This window comes from Diadema antillarum, unplaced genomic scaffold, assembly GCF_040938485.1.
Source record: "Diadema antillarum isolate AM-2024a unplaced genomic scaffold, OU_Dant_1.0 seq00000920_RagTag, whole genome shotgun sequence".
Classification (NCBI taxonomy): domain Eukaryota; kingdom Metazoa; phylum Echinodermata; class Echinoidea; order Diadematoida; family Diadematidae; genus Diadema; species Diadema antillarum.
In genome coordinates this window covers 826194-844961 of record NW_027271772.1, presented here as the reverse complement: position 1 = coordinate 844961, position 18768 = coordinate 826194, and the positions used below count along the sequence as shown (strand labels likewise).

General features: G+C 38.9%; 2 protein-coding genes across 2 annotated transcripts; one reads left to right on the top strand and one right to left on the bottom strand.

Annotated features, from left to right (window-relative positions):
• Positions 1-3215: 3215 nt before the first annotated feature.
• On the bottom strand, positions 3216-6198 carry LOC139741337 (large ribosomal subunit protein uL15-like). The gene is made up of 4 exons (XM_071651918.1): positions 6190-6198; positions 4824-4966; positions 4257-4428; positions 3216-3534 (listed from the first exon to the last, which is right to left on the bottom strand). The coding sequence occupies exons 1-4, from the start codon at positions 6190-6192 to the stop codon at positions 3406-3408; spliced, it is 447 nt and encodes a 148-aa protein (XP_071508019.1). The 5' UTR covers positions 6193-6198; the 3' UTR covers positions 3216-3405.
• Positions 6199-13909: 7711 nt separating this feature from the next.
• Positions 13910-18477, top strand: LOC139741328 (hsp70-binding protein 1-like). Its single transcript, XM_071651911.1, has 6 exons — positions 13910-14083; positions 14681-14861; positions 15677-15898; positions 16564-16719; positions 17591-17799; positions 18394-18477. Exons 1-6 carry the CDS (start codon positions 13910-13912, stop codon positions 18475-18477), a joined length of 1026 nt encoding a protein of 341 aa, XP_071508012.1.
• Positions 18478-18768: the final 291 nt, after the last annotated feature.

Below are 18768 nucleotides of genomic sequence, written 5' to 3'. Positions count from 1 at the left end.
CAATCTTTTATGAGGACCACTTTGTTTTACTTTTTTTTTTTGATATCTCAGCCATTTCAAAACTAATTTAAATCAAATAAACGCCTAATTCCTCTTAGAATTATTGTTTCATATAAGTGGTTTCTGATGATCTATCAAGAAGGTATATAAAACCTGAATCCCCATCTCAACCAAAACTATAAACCATCTCTTTAAAAGTACAGTAAACAAAAGACGTATAAAACGAGAAATACATACTTGTATGTTTACACTCGAAGGTGGTTATAAGGCTGCGTAAAGCCGACAGTTCGATCTTTGTATAACAATGTGCCTCAAAACACTAGGCTTCTTGAAACTGAAAATAGAATAAGTATTGGTAATGATGATGATGGCGGTGCTGGTGGTGATGATAATGATAATAATCAAAATGGTAACAATAACGAAACAATGGTGATTCTGACTTTCGAATTCAATTCTCTAAAGAAATAATCATATATATTATTATCATATATTATATATTACACTGTACATTGCATAGGTATGGACGTTCAGCACCATTTCTCAACAACGAACAGTTACTGTCTATCCATTCCTCTTTATGTCTGTGTAGAAAAACTGTACCGATTATGAATTGTGCCATTTTTTTAAAGGGAATTCCCAAGTAGGCTAATCAAAGTGGTCCCCTATGGCATATACTGTAAATGACTTAGCGTCATTATCATATAATGTATCAGTCACGCAAGTAACTGGGTCAATCAAATAACAAAAATGAAATGAACGAATTGTTGTCTTATCATCCATGTCAATTCACCTACCTGCAGAACGAATCTGAGCGTGTATACAATGTTTGCAAGTATGCATTGAGGTCCGTGTCCTTGAGGGAAAGGGATTAACGACGGGGGGGGGGGGGGGGGGGGGACTGGAGTTTAATATCACGCCGTGTTCATGGTGGCAATATCTATATCCATATATATACAAGTGTAAATATATATATATATATATATATATATATATATATATATATATTACATTTGTTATATACAGGGTATATATATATGTATATATATATATGTGTGTGTGTATATTACATTTGTTATATACAGGGTATATATGAAGAGTTTGTTTGCAAAAGCCGATAAGTCCATTTTTGAAAATTTTGAAGTATGGTCTCTGTCATAAAAGTACAAAATAATACCTTTCAAATGATATATTGGTCCCGATTATAAAGGTATATTTTTGAAGTTATGGTCAAAAGAAGCAACAAATTTATTATTCTCTTTATTTTTCTTGACCTTTAAAGTGAAAACTAAGTTTTGGTAAAGGTTTGAGAAACCGTCTGACACCATTTCAGTTAATCGCACATATCTCCATTTGGCAAATATGGACTTATCGGTTTTTGCAAACAAACTCTTCATATATATATATATATATATATATATAATTATAATATATATATATATATATATATATATATATATATATATATCATATATATACATGGATAACAAAAATAGTTCATTGATGATAAGAAGGCAGAAGTGTCACAGAAATGGTGTGAAGTATGAAATTTAAAATTTTTATGTTTTTTGTGCACTAGTGATATCATTTGTAGCAAACATATACAATGTACTATGAAAATTAGATGAGGTGATAAAGTCATGGCAAAATAAGTTCGTTAATAATGATGATGATAATAATAATAATAATGATGAAAGGCATTTCTATAGCACAGCTGCTATTTACATACTCTACGTATGTGCTGTGATAAGAAACTCCTATCTGCTTGATTTCTGACTTACATAACATCCAAAATAATTTGGAATTTAAACAATATCAACATTATCAAACTTTACTCACAATTGCAATTGTAGACAACACACCAATCTTCACTAGATTTCTAATTTCTGACACAAAATCACACACACGCACACACACATTTAAAACTTAGTCCATCAAATCAATTTGTTGGTGTGTGGCAATATCGTAGCAAAGACTTCAAGGGGTAAAGACTTGTATTGATTGCACAGAAATATGTACGATTTTCATTGATTCTTTTTTTTTTTTTTGATTTTTTTTGGTCTTTTAGCATGTGATACCATAGGAGAGTTGTAAGTTGAAATCAACTCGGATCATCTTATTTTGTATTTCATATTGTTGCAACCAATATCACTTTCTGGTAAAAATATGCAAAACTTTAGAAGTCTGGGCCCCATTTCAAAAAAGCTTGACATGATAGCAACTTTTGCTGGAATGGAAATTGTCATGGTAACAACAAGCATGCAGCTTCCTGATTGGCTGTTGCTATGAGAATTTGCCATCCCAGCAAGGTTGCTATAGCCTATCCCAACATCTTTTAAGAAATGGGGTCCTTGGACCTTTCTCATCTCTTGAGAAATCATCATAAAACTTTGATCCTTCTCTTCTATCAAAGCTTGTGTCAAAAGTGTGTATAATAACACTACAGTTGCACATGATTAACCTGGTCTAGGGCAATTACCCCCTGGGCAATTACCCCTGGCCCTAATCCTAATCCTAATCCTAACCCTAACCCTACTCTTTACTCTAACTTTACCACTAACCAGTATTTAGCTGGGGGTTAATTGCCCTCTGGGGGTAATTGCACGGATTTAACCCATTGGATTGAGGACAAGTCCCGAATATACTCGGGCAGGGGTCTATGGGAATTGGGAAATGTGTGTTGTAGCAAAATCAAACCGTCCTCAACAGGTTAATTGATAGAGAAGTTTCAAAAGACTAATTTGCAACAGTTGTTGCCACACCCCAAAAATCTGATAGCTCACGATTGATTGGTTGTTCCTTTCTGTCGCCACAGTAACAATAATGACCAGTGCATCTTTAAATGTTATGGGCCCCATAGATTGCATTCATACTGCAGAGATTCACTTGTATCTCTCACAGTTACATGTAGAGAGAGCAGGTTGTAAGCCCAGTGAAGTGGCTCATCAATCTGACACAAAAACATTACAGTTGGTATGTCTGTGTTACTTACACACACACACACACACACACACACACACACACACACACACACAGCAAGGACGATTCGAGTGCATTAATCGCTTCAGTTTATTTGATAATACACACACTGCAATCACACTTCTGGTTATTTAATCCCCACAGAGTTTGCCCTCACTGGTCTCATTTCATCCGAACAACCAGCATAAATAATATGAACAAATGTGACAAAATAAAACAAAGTTTTCACTCAAATGGAATGCTGGCGATGAAAGCTTCTTTATTATGTGTCGTCCCACAAATTCCTCTTCCCACATTCCAAACTGGTGATAAAAGCCACAGCCTGTCGCTTATGGAATTCCAAGAAAGTGACATATGAAGTGCAACACAGTGGAGAGTTAATCACATGGAGTGCTCCATGTACGAGTTCCCATGACAACAAAGATGCGATCAAGCCACCAGCACGCAGCATCCTCCCGCCTTCTTGATCTTCTCCTCGGCCAGTCGGCTGAAGAACTTGGCCTTGACGATGACCGGCTGCTTGGGAAGGACACCCTTGCCGAGAACCTTGTAGTAGCCCTGTGCAGGAAACGGCAATGCCATTGGACAGATGTCAGAGAGATGTATGACAAAGTGCTACAAGACTTATCTTGGCGATATTCGTTCAACAAGATTAATGGATAGTTGGGCACACATTGCAATCACACATTAAACACTTTGGTGGGGCATGGTAGAATACCGGTAGACCTGCACAATCAACTACATCTAGAAAGCATAAACAAAGTTACAATGTAAATGATCACTAACTTGTAAGAAAAAACATGAATACCTGTAGTAAAAATATATTTAAGTTTGCCCTGTGATGGTATGTTTTTCATTTAATTTCAATGTTTTTCATGTGTTTTTTTTTTTTCTTGTGAAGACAGGAGAAAATGTAAACGTAAAAATGTGCATCTCCTGACAGACTATTTCATCATGTGAAATAATGTACAGGCAACAACAGTGAAGCCAGACCTGGGAGCTCTAAGGTTATGGATGTTCTCTGGTGCTATCTAAGCCATTATTTTTCAAGAGCATATGAGACAAAACTTATGTTGGGAAGGAGAAAGCTGAATTCTAAGCAGGAGACACACAGCTCGGGTGGGAGGAATATAAACTCATGCTGAAGAGTGGGAGATTTTTTTAGAAAAATGGTCTCACAGCGGGAGATCTCCCATTCAAAGCGGGAAACTTGGAGTCTAAGATAAGCACAACATGAACTGGATGAGAGACATGGCTGTGAATTAGTGGTTTCAACTTACCGCTCGGACAGCGTCGATGACAGGGGCCTTGTCTTTCTTGTCAGCGTACTGCAGTCGTGTCTGCTCACTGACCAGGCTCCATAGCTTGTCACAGTTGATGGCAGGCTTGTAGTATCTCTGCTTGGTCAGATGGAAATGCCTCATGCCGACTTTGCCGAAGTAACCGGGATGGCTTCGGGACGACAACAACACGAAAGAAAAATGCATTAAGGTTTGGAAAACGAAACATTCTCCAACAGTGTTTTGTCACTGTATTGTAAAATCATACCATGGCCCAACATAATGATGTTAAATTAAATTTGCTTCTTTGCTTGTTCTTAGCATTTTCCAAATCAAAGTCTTTGGGAAATCTTAAACAATTTCAAAATGCATATTTTTTCATCAAAACTTACTAATGCTGTATTCATAAACTTCCTACAACAGCTACACACTGAATAGTGAAGCTCCATCTGTTAATCCATTAAATGCATTTTCCAACAATAACTACCACTCATCAACTCCCCCCCCCCCCCCCCCCCCCCCCCCCCCGATGCTCCCTCGAAGGGGTACTTTGTGTTTTATACTCACTATTTGTCAAAGTTGATTCGATGGTGGTGCTGTCCACCAGCCAGACCACGTCCTCCGGGATGCTTGCGGTGTTTGCCGATGCGGCCGTGCCCGTGGCTCACGTGACCACGCAGCTTACGGGTCTTCTTTTGCTTGCGGGGAGCCTGGCAATGAGAGGGTCAAGCAAAGCAAGATAAGGGTTATTAGCCGAGACTTTTGCTCAGCACGAAAAATTAATCATGCGAAAATGTTGACATTTCAATACACTAAAGTACTTTCAAAGGAATGGTCTCACATACAAATGTAATCTATTTTCTTTAATATTGACATTTACTCTACAGAGGAATGGTCTCACATAATAATCTATCTTCTTTTGTAAAAATGTGTACGTGTGTCTCTAAATTTCCATTACCTGGTACATGTAGGCGTACATATTCAAGTCCCCACCCTTCACTATCCCCACACAATGCACAACCCACTAACCCTCCACCCCCTTCCCCCCACAAAATTCAAAAGGTGGCTGCCAAAAAAGAAACAGAAAAAGATCAAACTAAACTAACGTTTGACTTAGGCCGCCTACGCTACAGAAAAATCATAAATGCAGTGCCAGAGGATAAACATTGAGATGATCTGCATTTCTACTGACTATAGTTTGTGTAAATGATGGTTTGCAGGGCTGCCAACTCTGCCGACTCACGCATTTTGGTCCTTTCTCACTCTATTTTAAACTTTATTTCATTTGCATGCATTTCTATTGATCTCATGCATTTTGACTCCTAAATTATAGCATTGGCCTAAGGGAGTCTCACTCTCAACTAGTTTCCAATGTTGACAGCCCTGGGTTTGGTAATTGGATTGAGGTTTCTGGTTGCTGGACAAACCACAGTGTGGAACTGAACTTGAACAACGAGATCAGTTCGTTCGCCGGCTCATTGACATTGTACGCGTACTGAAATGTGACAAAATCTAGTGTAGTCCCATCTGCAGAGAACGGCGTAACACTGCACATTGTTTCAAGACAAAACGTAAATTACGAGTACAGTAGGTGATTCTTCGTGGCTAGTTCTTCCTGAAATAATACATCTTGGCGTTAACTGATCAGCTAGCAGTAATTAGAACCTACACATGTCTCAACAATCAAAAGAAACACCACTGTTGTCAAGATCATACTCGAGATCCAAGAACAGATGAAAGCCCGAGGATAACACAAAGTACGAGTCTAAAATCGCACAGAATTGCCCCACTTTGTCCCCAAAACATGACAAGATAACAAATTTTGAATAAAGTGTCATCGAAAATATAACTGCTTGATCATATTTGATCATTTTGACCATTATTATCATGGATGAAAGTGGATTTAGTGTTTCAATCACAGTTGTCTGCCTACCATTCTTGAGACGTACGAGAAAAAGAGATAGCGAGAGGAACGCCCTCTGTGGACTAAATTTGCCAGGACTGCTTTTCGAGTGCACAGAACTCTTTGTGTAAGAGTTCTGTGTTCGAGTGTCGCGGCCACTGAACTACTGAACTCAAGAGTTCAGTGGTCGCCGCCCTGTAAGTCCATCTTTAGTGAAAATAATCTATTATTCATATTAGGCCTATCTCGACTTAAAGAGTTTGTTCGCAAAAACCGATAAGTCCATATTTGCCAAATGGAGATATTTGAGATTAAAGGTCAAGAAAAATAAAGAGAATAATAAGAAAATTTTTGCTTCTTTTGACCATAACTTCACAAATGTACCTTAGATATTGTGACCAATGTATCATTTGAAAGGTATTATTTTGTACTTCATGACAGAGTCCGTATTTCAAAATCTTTAAAAATGGACTTATCAGTTTTTGCGAACAAATTCTTCACTTGTTTCTGACATACATGGAGAGTATTATAATTCCCCCAGATTTTTATGAAAATATTGTTTGATTCCTTATAGGATATTTGCTGCAGTTTTCTCATCCATGACGGCAGGAGCATCGACACTTTAGAATCCATGACTTAAAAAAAAAATCCTCAAATTCACTGATTTGTTCCAACATCACACTTTTGAGTTCATTCTCTTTGATAAACATGAGTGGGCCCCTCTTTCCGATAAAACTGTTCGAAAAGTTTCATATATGTGTGCATCGTTCTCATTTTCAGTTTGTTTGTTTGTTTTTTTTTAATGTAGTCCTATGTTCCTAATCTTTTGTATTACATTGATTTGTTGTAGCACCGCCGGCGCCACGTTTTAGCTGACAAGAAGAAGAAGAAGAAGAAGAAAAAAAAAAAGGCCTTCTGCGCGACGCAGTGCCACTTCCGGGTTTCTTCGCCTGACAAACGCAAAAAAAAAAGGTCTTCAGCCAAAAAATAAATAAATAAATAAATAAAAAATAAATAAATGAATAAAAATAAACGTTTCTATTTATTTTTTTCTAGCTTTCTAGTGCCACTTACGCACTTCAACCCAGGGTTAAAAAAAAGAAAAAGAAAAAAAATGTGTGTGTGTGTGTGTGTGTGTGTGTGTGTGTGTGTGCGTGGGGGGGGGGGGCTCAAAGTGGTGACCCCATAATTATTCCTTTGACTGGTGCAAAAAAAAAAAAAAGGTGGGGGAAGGTGAGCACCCTTCCCCCCCCCCCCCCCCCCCGTTCCGCCGGCCATGTGTAGTCATTGTATTTTGAAGAATTTGTGACTATTGGAATAAAATTTGATTTGAATTTAATCGAAGTGAACGACAGAATACGAAAACTGACACATATAATCGAGGTGAAATTTGAGATAAGAAAATGAATCCGTCCAAAAAGGGCTGACGAAAAAGAGGAAGAAAGAAAGAAAAATTGAAAGTACATGCGTGATATTATCAGAAAAGGTCAGGCAGATATATTATGACAGAAAAATATATATTATGATTATGTTGGTTTATATTATGATACATACAAGTTGCCACTTTTCACACTACGTGTTTAGCAGACATGATCAAGCCGTGGATATTACTCTCCCTCTCTCTCTCTCTCTCTCCCTCGAGTCTCTATACGAGGAATATCACTATGTCTATTATGAGTACAAAAATCTGGTACCCAAATTTCGTTTCATTTGATTCATTTCTATCGTATCTATCGAGAAAGACGAAAGAAGCATATAGAGGGCTAACATGCAAATCCAAACAACGCTGACACGATACCACCTTTACAAATCAGTGCACAAATTACACAAAAAGATAGCTGACGATAAAAATGGTGAAAATGGAATGTATAAGAAAACATTGATGGCTTGTAAATATGTTCATACCTAATAGTGTGAGAACGTATTGGAATCAGCGGGAATAATGTTCTAGTCATAGAAAATAAGTATGAGACAAAAGATTTAAAGACATAACTATTAAAACTTTTACTTTCACACAGAACATCAGTATGAACTTCGAAGGATCTTTTCTACTGTTTTTGTAATGCGGTGTTTTTTTTTTTTCTGAATTAACTTCGAACAAGTGAGTTATACGTGCGTCATCACGATCATGCCCATTGATGGGGGGGGGGGGGGGATTCGACTCGAGATTATCCATTATCCATATAGATCAATTAGATTTTGACATAAGTTCAGCATGCAGCAAATGAAAAAAAAAATCACACAACAATACAGAATATTTAGTGTTTCCCCAAGAGTAAACATTGCATGTATACCCCAACCCCTGGATAGGGGTCTTGTCGACCCGGAGATAGCTCCCAGTTGCTCGGTCTCTTCGCTCGGACCTCAGAACTATAGAGAAGGTTCATGATTAAAATTTTGAATCCCAGTCGCCCTATAAAAATCCTAATCTATAGTACTACAAGTAAATCGTGTAAGAGAAGGTTCATGATTCAAATTTTGAACCCCAGTCGCTCCATAAAAATCTTAGTACTACATGTAAATCGTGTAAGACCTATACTTATAGATGGAAACGTCATTCTGCAGGCCTGAAATGTTAATTCTTCACGTAATGGTGCAGAATTGCAACATTCAGATAATGATAATTGATGTAGGACCTTTTTCCTCAGGAAAAAAAAATGTTTTGGAAAAAGCAAAAAGACCTATGTAAAGCAATTAATCGATTATAATTTATCAAAATTACGTGCCATTGCGGCATTCATGAATAGGGCCTAGAGGCTTTGATTATGTAACAGGCCTATTTTGTCATAACCCCACCCCCACCAAAAAAAAAAGAAAGAAAAGAAAACTGCAAAAAATATATATTCAGAACGTAGGCCCATATGACATTCTTCTGACTTCGTATGCATTCACCCGCAGAAAACATATTAGTAATTATATAGGCCTATGCCTAATAATCATTTCTTTATGACATAAGAATATAAAATGATGACAAAAGATGAGGTTGAAATGGGTGTATGATTTAGCTGTTATGATTGAATTATACAAGCACGGGTAGAAAAAATTGAGATGAAGAATGAGGAAGAGGAGCGAAAGAAAATAACGAGAAATACTTTAGACAAGTAAAAGGAAAGGAAGAATAACATGATACTTTCATTAATTATCATAGGCTACCACCCATACATCAAAGAAATTAGGCGTGCTGTATCGATAATTAAAGCAGCGTAGGCGAGGCTCTAATGTTTTGCAGTATAATTTCAGTTGGCTTCAACTGAATTGATAGTGAATTGAATTGAATTGAATTGAATTGAATTGAATTGAATTGAATTGAATTGAATTGTATTCAATTCAATTGAATTGAATTGAATTGAATTCAATTCAATTCAATCTTCACAAAAATTCATGGTATAGGCCTAAATAAGTTACTGAGGCTGTATCATAGTCACAAATTTTATTTTGTTTGTTATTTCTTCTATAAAGAGACTAGTGTGCCCTCAGCATTTTCAAATTGATCACATACCGTTATCTGTTGGGCCTACTTATTTGTTGGAAATAAATGTCACTGAAGTGAACTTGAAACTATCAGCATTTCATACCCGTCATTTCAACATCATGTAGCCCGCCGTAAAATGTAGGCTTACCGGTACATCAAAAATTAAAGTAGGTTTATGGAGGCCTATACACATCAAATATTGCGTGTGACCTATAAAGCACAGCTTGTTGAAAAAAAAAGAAAGATAAAAGTTCCCCAAACACAGATAGGGCCTACCCGTATACTTCATATTATGTTCAGACAAGTGAAAGTCATATTTCAGAATTAAGGTGAATGGCTGAGATGAGAAACCAAGAGGAAAGTGGGAAGGAAAAAAAAACCAACAACAAACGAGTTGCGAATTCGGATATTTAGGAGGACGAATACAAATATGACAGTTCAAGTTTAATTGGCATTGTAATATTGAAAAGCTACACAGCAATCATACGTATGATCAGCTCAATAAGAAATAGGCCTAGGCCCTAACAAGCAGGGGCGCGTTCACAAAATTAAAGGGGCGCACGCACCGGTACCTCTCCCCCATTTTTTCTTTTTATTTCTTTTGTTTCATTAATTAACCACTGGTTTCAACAAAAAAAAAAATGAAGGGGGGGGGGGGCTTGCGCCTGGTGCCGTCATTCCCTTGATCCGCCACTGCTAACTGTATTTGCACATCATCAATCAACATACATGCATACGAGATGAAGGGGATTATTTATTTTTTCTTTTTTTAAATACAGATAATTAGTATAAAGCTATGGGCCGGCCGAGCTGCAATTGATACTCAATTGGCTGTTATTGTCGTTTATCAAACAAAACTGACGACCCATGATGAAATAATGTCGTTGACTTGTTTTCTCTCACTGATTAATAATCCACAGATAGTACAGTGTACGTTCTCTATCGATATAAATATCCAGGACTAGACTATTCCTAATCTTCCTCGAAACTTCCAGACGACAAACCACGCATGTGTTTACTCAAGGATGATGACACGACCACGTGTGAACACGTACAGGGTGTGTTTGGCAACCGCGTGCAGGTATGCTGTAATGCCCTAGGCCCTCCGTACATATGCATACGAAGGCCCATAAACAACACACACGACTTGCGGGTATAAAAATGCACCTTGTTCGTTTATTTGCGGCTGCTTTGCAATTTTGGCGATCTGAAAATTCCAAGGAGCCGGGGACTTTCTTGTATTGCTGATCTCAATCTACGCGTACTGTACGCGACAGAACATTTTATAAGGTAGGATATACAGGGGAGATAGCTCATGGCAAAACATTTTATGGATCTCATTGCTAAAAGTAAAACGGTATAAAAACGAACTTGCTCTCATGGCCTAGTCCCATAGGTCTATGTCGGTGTTAGTAATTTCTTGTTATTGCTAGGCAGTGAATATAAATCCAATAATTTACTGCAATACTGCTCTCTAACCAACTAACCGTCACATGGCGAAAGATATCTCTGTGTCTGACCTGTGCTGTGTAACGCTAACACTCAATAGTTGTGGTTGTGTCCTGACTTTAGGTTTCTAACATTTTTTGGTGAGGTAATAAATGAGAAAACTTCTGGTTCTGGAAGATGAAAGAGCATGTGGTTCCAAGAAGAGAAATTCAACATTTATTTGATGAAAATTGGTTTTTAAATGGCCGAGATATCAAAAACAAAGCGATCCTAAATGAAAGTTTGGACCCACCTTTCATTGCAATCGTTTTGTTTTACTTTGTTTTTGGATGTCTCAGCAATTCCAAGCAAAAGCAATTTTCATCAAATAAACTTTGAATTCTGGAATGCCTGAATCATTGTGAATGGTATGTACTATTTCATAAGTCAGCGATTGGTTTCTTGGTGTCGTGCAAAAAGTTTAAAGCTCAATTCTCATTTCCACCATTACTAAACCATCCCTTTAAGTTTACAATTTATCGGTACCTAGGCAAAGGTTCGTCTTGTATCCCCGCTAAGGAATATTTTGTCTTGCCACTCTATACTAGTACTTAGGTCTATTGTAACTAGTACTAGTAGAGTACTCCACCGGCCACCCTTGTCCCGTGCAGCTGCACGGATAGAATGTATGCATATGCTGGCAATGTCCCAACCATGACCATTTGCCAAGTACAACTTTGTATGTGTGAATGCATGCATCAGTGCATATTGTAAAAGCTAACATTAAGTAGAGTCTATAGCAAATTTAGTGGGGGGGGGGGGGGGGGGTACATAAGGAACTCTTTCCGGCACACGAACCAAGGTGAGACCTCCCTTACCAAGGTTCAACTGTGCGTAAAAGCATATAGGTTAAACCTCTTTCAAAAAGCAGAGGGATTAATATTACCCTTAACATGTGCAGTAGCATGTCAATGGAATGTGTGTTTACTTTCCGTGAAAAATCAAATTTTGTGGTATTCTCTATATATTTTCTTTATATTGTTGTCCACAATTAAGTCATGGACTGCAGTAATCTCCTTATCCAGCAGTGACTGTACTTGAACCCTTAAAATTCATAACTTTTGAATCAACTGTCCGATTTCCCCCAAGCTTCAAATGATACATTCTACTAATAATGCTACTTTCACTCAATCCAAATTGATATTTTGGTTTTGATTTCCTTCAAGTATGCTGAGAATGTAGACCGCTCTTGGTGATGCACCTCCAGTTAAAACTCCATGAGGAATACATTGTGTTTTAGAGGGGAAACTACTGTAAAAGTGGATATTTTTGCGCGACTAATTTTTCGCGGTCAGCTGGGTAAGAAGAGTTTGGCATGTTTTTAATTCCGCGGAATCAAGACATCAACTACCATACTGGAACATATGGCAGGCAAAAATATAAAAAAAAAATTGACACCGCGAAAATTTCCACTTTTACAGGACATGTAGATCTACCAAAGCACCAAGTACCAAGTGCCTACCAGTCAGATGAGTTTGGATAGAAACGTGTCACTATCAGTCTTGTTTTGGCCCCTTTTGTCCCAACACTCACAACCACAATGAGCCAAATTTGTCTCTGATTATTATGGATTTGTTTATTTCATATAAATTAGAATTAATTCAACTAACATTAAAGATAATAAAAAGTTTTGGTACCTCAAAAGTTTCCCTGAATTTCCTTGTCTTAGTTTGTGTTTCAGGTTAAAGTACGTTGTCTGTGAGAATTACTCGCCCCAAAGTGCTCTCATGTCTTAGTAATCATGCAATAATGGTATCGTACCATAGCCACCGCCATACGGCAGCGAGGTATAGTATTGTACGAAACCAATGACTGCGACCAGCAGCATGCAGCCCCATACGCATAGCTAACTGCGACCAGCAGCCCCATACGCATAGCGTAATGGGGCTTCGCATTGTAGCATTCAGGATCATGACAGAATTAGTATCGCGGGAAAATGTCAACTTGAAATCCAAAAATTTCTTCAATTTGAAGACTTACCAATTAAGTTGAAGTATTGAAAACAGGCTTCGGACAACGTCTGGTTCTGCCAATAATCCCTTTCTGTTCGAATTGATGACTGAATGTGACTCGGTCGAGAGGACCTTGGGAGAGCTACATACGCTGAATACTACGGCCAGCGCATGCGCACACAAACATCTTATCCGTTCATGGATTTTAAATTTGTGCGCATGTGATGTGTTCGCATGCACTGGCTGTAGTATTCAGTGTATGTAGCTCTCCCAAGGTCCTCTCGACCGAGTCACATTCAGTCATCAATTCGAACAGAAGGGGACTATTGGCAGAACCAAACGTTGCCCAAAGCCTGTTTTCAATACTTCAACTTAATTGGTAAGTCTTCAAATTGAAGAAATTTTTGGATTTTAAGTTGACATTTACCCCCGATACTTAATCTGTCATGATCCTGAATGCTACAATGCGAAGCCTGATTACGCTATGCGTATGGGGCTGCTGGTCGCAGTTAATTGCATGATTACTAAGACATGAGAGCACTTTGGGGCGAGTAAGTCTCACAGTGTTAATAATATGAAAGGTACTTTAACCTGAAACACAAACTAAGACAAGGAAATTCAGGGAAACTTTTGAGGTACCAAAACTTTTTATTATCTTTAACAACTCGAAGGCTACTTGCGGACAAATTCAATCTAGATTTGTCCTCTTGTTGTTTGTGCTCTTACATGATTACCTGCCTTCACACTTTTCTTTTCTCCTACATGAGACTTTATGAGAGCATTATTTCCTAGTACATCATGTAATTGTTCTTCTGTTTCATGCACTGAAGTGGTAACCATGGCTACAGGAAGAGAGGGAGATGGATCGGGGCGGAGAAGGGGCGGAGGAGGGGCGGGAGACAGTATCCAGGGAAGTCTCAATCAAGTCTTGCAGTACGCCATCGCGAATACGTCGACAGACTCGCCGTCACAGCCACGTGAACAGGAGCAGAGAGAGGCACTCACAGCAGAGGTTAGTTTCAAGAAAGTTTCAGGTTTTTGTCACTCCTATTCTTCTGTTTCTTCTTCTATGACAGGGACCACAATCAAACACAGTTTGTGTAGTACCATGGCATTAGGGTTTGATTGTGAAAAAAAAAATGTATGGGATAGATATAGCTTTCATTTAACCAGTTGCAGACTAGTCCCAAGTATACTCGAGCAGGTGTTTATGGGAAATGCGCGCTATAGCAAAACTAGCTTGTCCTTAATGGGTTAGTGTTAGAGATGAGAAAAATGCAAAATGAGACATTACATCTTTTATGTATAACTACACTCACACACATGCAATTATGTAGAATATCATGCAGATTGTAAACTGAGAGAAAAAAAGTTATATTCACCATGATTTCTTTTGGCAAGATGTAGATGCAGTTTCATACAAGTTTATCATCTATGTCTGATGAAAATAATACAAAGACTTTGAATTGTGGTGCGTGGACTTCTAAAAAATGTTACTGTCATCTCACAAAGATCCTAATTCAACAGCAATCATCAATCAGATAGACGAAAATGTGGGTGATTTTCTGTTTCATCTCCTCTTTGTTGTGGCATGTATTCTATGTGGCAGAAAAAGGAATTCATGGAGAAGGTCTTTGCAGAAATGCTGCGTGATGAGGTGAAGGAAATGAAAGAGCACATCGACACACTCAAGGGAATCCTCAATTCGGAGACGGAGGAAGACCAAGAGATGAAGGAAGAACGCCTTGAGTTGCTGCTCGATCTCTGCGAATCAATCGACAATGCCCAAGGTAGGGCCGGTCCTCCCACATTTCAGTTTCTGTGCCTTGTTTTATGTTCCCTGTGCCTATTTTTCAATGCTGTTTCTATATGTATTGAGTTTCTGAAAATTGCCCCAGTTTAACATGTTGAGGACGAGTCCCAAGTATACTTGGGCAAGTGTCTATGGGAAATGCGTGTTGTTGCAAAATCAGTCCATCCTGAACGGGTTAATAGGAACATTGCTACTTTTTTTAGATTCATACTTCGGAAAGAAAAAGCTTTATTCAGCTTTTTGTTGCTATTGTAAATACCTACTCACGGTGCTGTATGGAATATAGATAAACATTTTGACATAGGAAATTCTGCCAGTGATTTACCCATTTACTGCTATTCATTGAAACTTGGGATTGGTAGGTATTATAGTCCTGATGAAATAAGGAAAAGACGATACTTGGTTTAGCATGAAGGGGATGCCAAATTCTTACAGAATAGTATTGCAGCTACAAGATATCATCATGTTAGCATACATGACAGCTGGTCCTAGTTAGTCAGAATATTCCTGCTTTTTCAGGAAAGAAATTGCATGTAACAATGTATTCGTATTCTTATGAGCATTTACTTATCAAATAGTTGAGGAGGCAAGATTGGTAAAAGTGCCAATTCTGCCGCTGTTCTTCCCATTTTTTCCGGTTTGTGTATTTTCAGGGATGGCAGGTACATATGTATCATTTGTCACATTCTTTGTGAGTAATGATTCTTCTTTAAAATTGAATAGAATGTAAAGTGACCCAATCAAGACTTCTTGCTTTATGATAACTCTTTTAAATTCCTTTCTAAACCAAAGATTTTCTGAAACTCGGTGGAACCGACGTCGCCATGTCGCTGTGCAAGGACCCCAGCGCAGAGGTCCGGTGGCGTGCCCTCGACCTACTTGCCACGACGGTCCAGAACAACCCCACGAATCAGGGGGCCATGCTGGACCGTGGAGGCCTGAAGATGTGTCTGCAAGTGCTCGATGAAGATCAGTCATACCAGGTCCGGGTGAAGGCGCTCTACGCAGTATCATGTGAGTTGCATACAAATTGTATGCGCTTTTTACTTTTCTTGTACATTTTGCCATATCCTGTGATCAGAGACGCCACATCTCCTCAGTTCTACACTAGGCTCTCTGAAAGATAAAATACCCTTTTGTGTTCTAGCATGAAGAAATTGCAAGCCTGCTTTTGGGATTGCTACACCTCTGCCACAAAGTGTTGCCAGAGGCATGATATTTTTGTTTTGTTGTTTGTTTTTTTGCTTTTCTCAAGATGTAATAATTATACACCATTTGGGGTTTTTCTGTGATTTTGATTAAGGAATATTGCCCAGTGCTGCATGATATGGGCACAGCATACCTGCCAATGATTCCTTTTTCATGGAATTATTCCTGTCTTGCAGGAAAGAAGCCTTGGTGAACCTCATATTGCTATTTTTGTGAACATTTGCTATTACTAGTGTTGGATGGTAGATGGCTGGCAACTTAAGCGGCTCCCTGAGCACATCAAGGGCTGAAAGCATTGCCACATCAGTTCAAATCAATATGCTATGTGACAGTTATGTGAGAATTATTAACCCGTTGAGGACGAGTCCCGAGTATACTCGGGCAGGTGTCTATGGGAAATGGGTGTTGTCGGTTCAATCTTTCCATTACATCGTCCACACATGGAAATGTGACCTTTGACCCTGCGACAGGTCTTGTGCGGGAGCATGACGCCGCTCAAGAGGCGCTGGTGGAGGCGGATGGATTCTCCTCCCTGATGAGGGCCATGCAGTCTGACGTAGAGAAACTCCAGATAAAGGCAGCATTTCTGCTTAGCGCCCTCTTGTGGGAACAGCCCAAGTTTAATGGTGAGGAGAGGTACTGTAAAACATGATATATTTGTGGCAGGAAATTTTTCGCAAATTGGAGCCAAGAGCCTTTTACGTGACATGAAGTTTTCATGAATTACCACTGGCATTCAGTGCAGAAAGTGTAGACAAGAACTTTCACATGCATTTTAAATCCGCGAATCTTGGCGCTCGTGAAATTAAAATGCATGCGAACATTCCTCGTTTTACAGTAGAGAAAAAGAAAGAGGAGAAACCATTTTCTCCTCGGTTTTTTTTTTTTTTTTGTCCCAATTGACCATTGGAACAATTTTTGTGTTAACATTGAAATAAATGTTATGTTTTGAATCATTGTTTATTGACAGTGGGTTTCCAGACAATCTGTGCCCATTGGCAAAGAAAGCGGTGGGCATTTTAGTTGCTGAACGACACACACCAGGGACCAGTTGCTTATAAACTTTCTACCTGAGAAACTTCAGGTTGATTTTTCGACAAGATTTTTCCTGTGTTGAAGTCAATATCAGAATCGTACAAATCCAAGTTTTCAGTTCTTACCATAGTAAATGTATTATGAAACAGGCCCCAGGAATTAAGGAACTTAATGGAACACAGTCAGCCTCACCCAAAGTAATCGTGCACAAATGAAAAAAGTTTGCTAAAAAATCCAAGAAAAATTCTACCTTGGATGGATATAAATGTGTTTAAATTCTGTTGTGCACATCAAATTCACATAAATTGGAAGGCTTTCTCTGCTTCCTTGTGGATTCGACTGAGGCGAAGTTGATTGTACTTCTATTGACATAATTATGGTCAGGTGTTTTCAATGTGATGATTATTCTTCTTACTTCCTCCCCTTCCCAAATGTTCCACCCTTTCCCTTCCTTTCCCCCAGACACCCTCCACAACATGGGGATGGTGCAGCAGCTCATTCACATCCTGCAGGGCGAGCATCGTATGTTCCACGAGCACGTCATGTCGGCCGTTCTCCACCTGGTCTCCGGGCACGACGGTTGCTGTGACGACGCGCTGAATCCCCAACTCGGCTTCCGGACCTTCTTGGAGAACCGTGTCAAAGAGCTGACCGGCAAGGAAGAGTTCATGGTATGTGGATCGGATGCTGTGCATCATTATTTTATTTGTCAAGGGCATCCCATCAAAGTGAGCAGTGATTTGGAATAAACTAGTGGCTAGTTAGAGCAAAACAAATATATTATGAAAGATACCTGGTATTAGCTGAATCTGATGAAACAGTGAAATATGTGACAATTTCATTTTCCCTATGTCATCATTAAAGCCTGGGATATATTTGAGAAGTACAGAAGACTCTAGCTTTACTCTTTCGTATATAAAATCACTTTGTATATGGCTGGGCGTTGTGGCATGTGCCTGTATTCCAGCTACTTTGGAGGCAAGGGCGATGATATGGCTTTTCTTGCATAATTTGTCTTTTTTTTCTAGCATAATACAAGAGTACTTGACTTTTTGAAATTACTTACATTTAAAGTGATGAGAGACTTTGCACCAAATATATATCATTTTCACAGAATTCGAATAGGTGCTTTGAGCTACAGCTCATTTTGGAATGGTAGAAATGAGCTTGGAAGTCATTGTTGTTGTTTTCAGTTTAGAGGTACTTAACAAATCTGACTATTAGCATGTCTTTTTTTTTTTAATTATGTAAATGTCTGTTTGTAGGAGGAACTGGATTACAGCCAGAAGCTGCTGGCACTCTTCAGAAAGTTTGCGCCTCAGGATGGTGCCACATCGGCGGACAGGTGACCCACTTGCAGTGCCACCCTCTACCCCTCACCCCCCTTTAATGGCTCCAATCCCTCGAGGCTTTGCTTTGTGGTTTCTCTCTCGGGAGCTCTCGAAGATGGGCAAGAAGCCGAAGGCAGAACCAGTCGGAGCTCGCCATTGCGAGAGGGAAACGCCCTGCATCTGCCTGTGCCACTGCAAGAAGCTCGCGACTGCGCACATGAAGCCCATGCATGCACATGATGTGTGACCCTGGATAACAAAACTCACAAAAAGTTGTCTGGTTTGATTTTGCAATTGATGTAAAAGTAG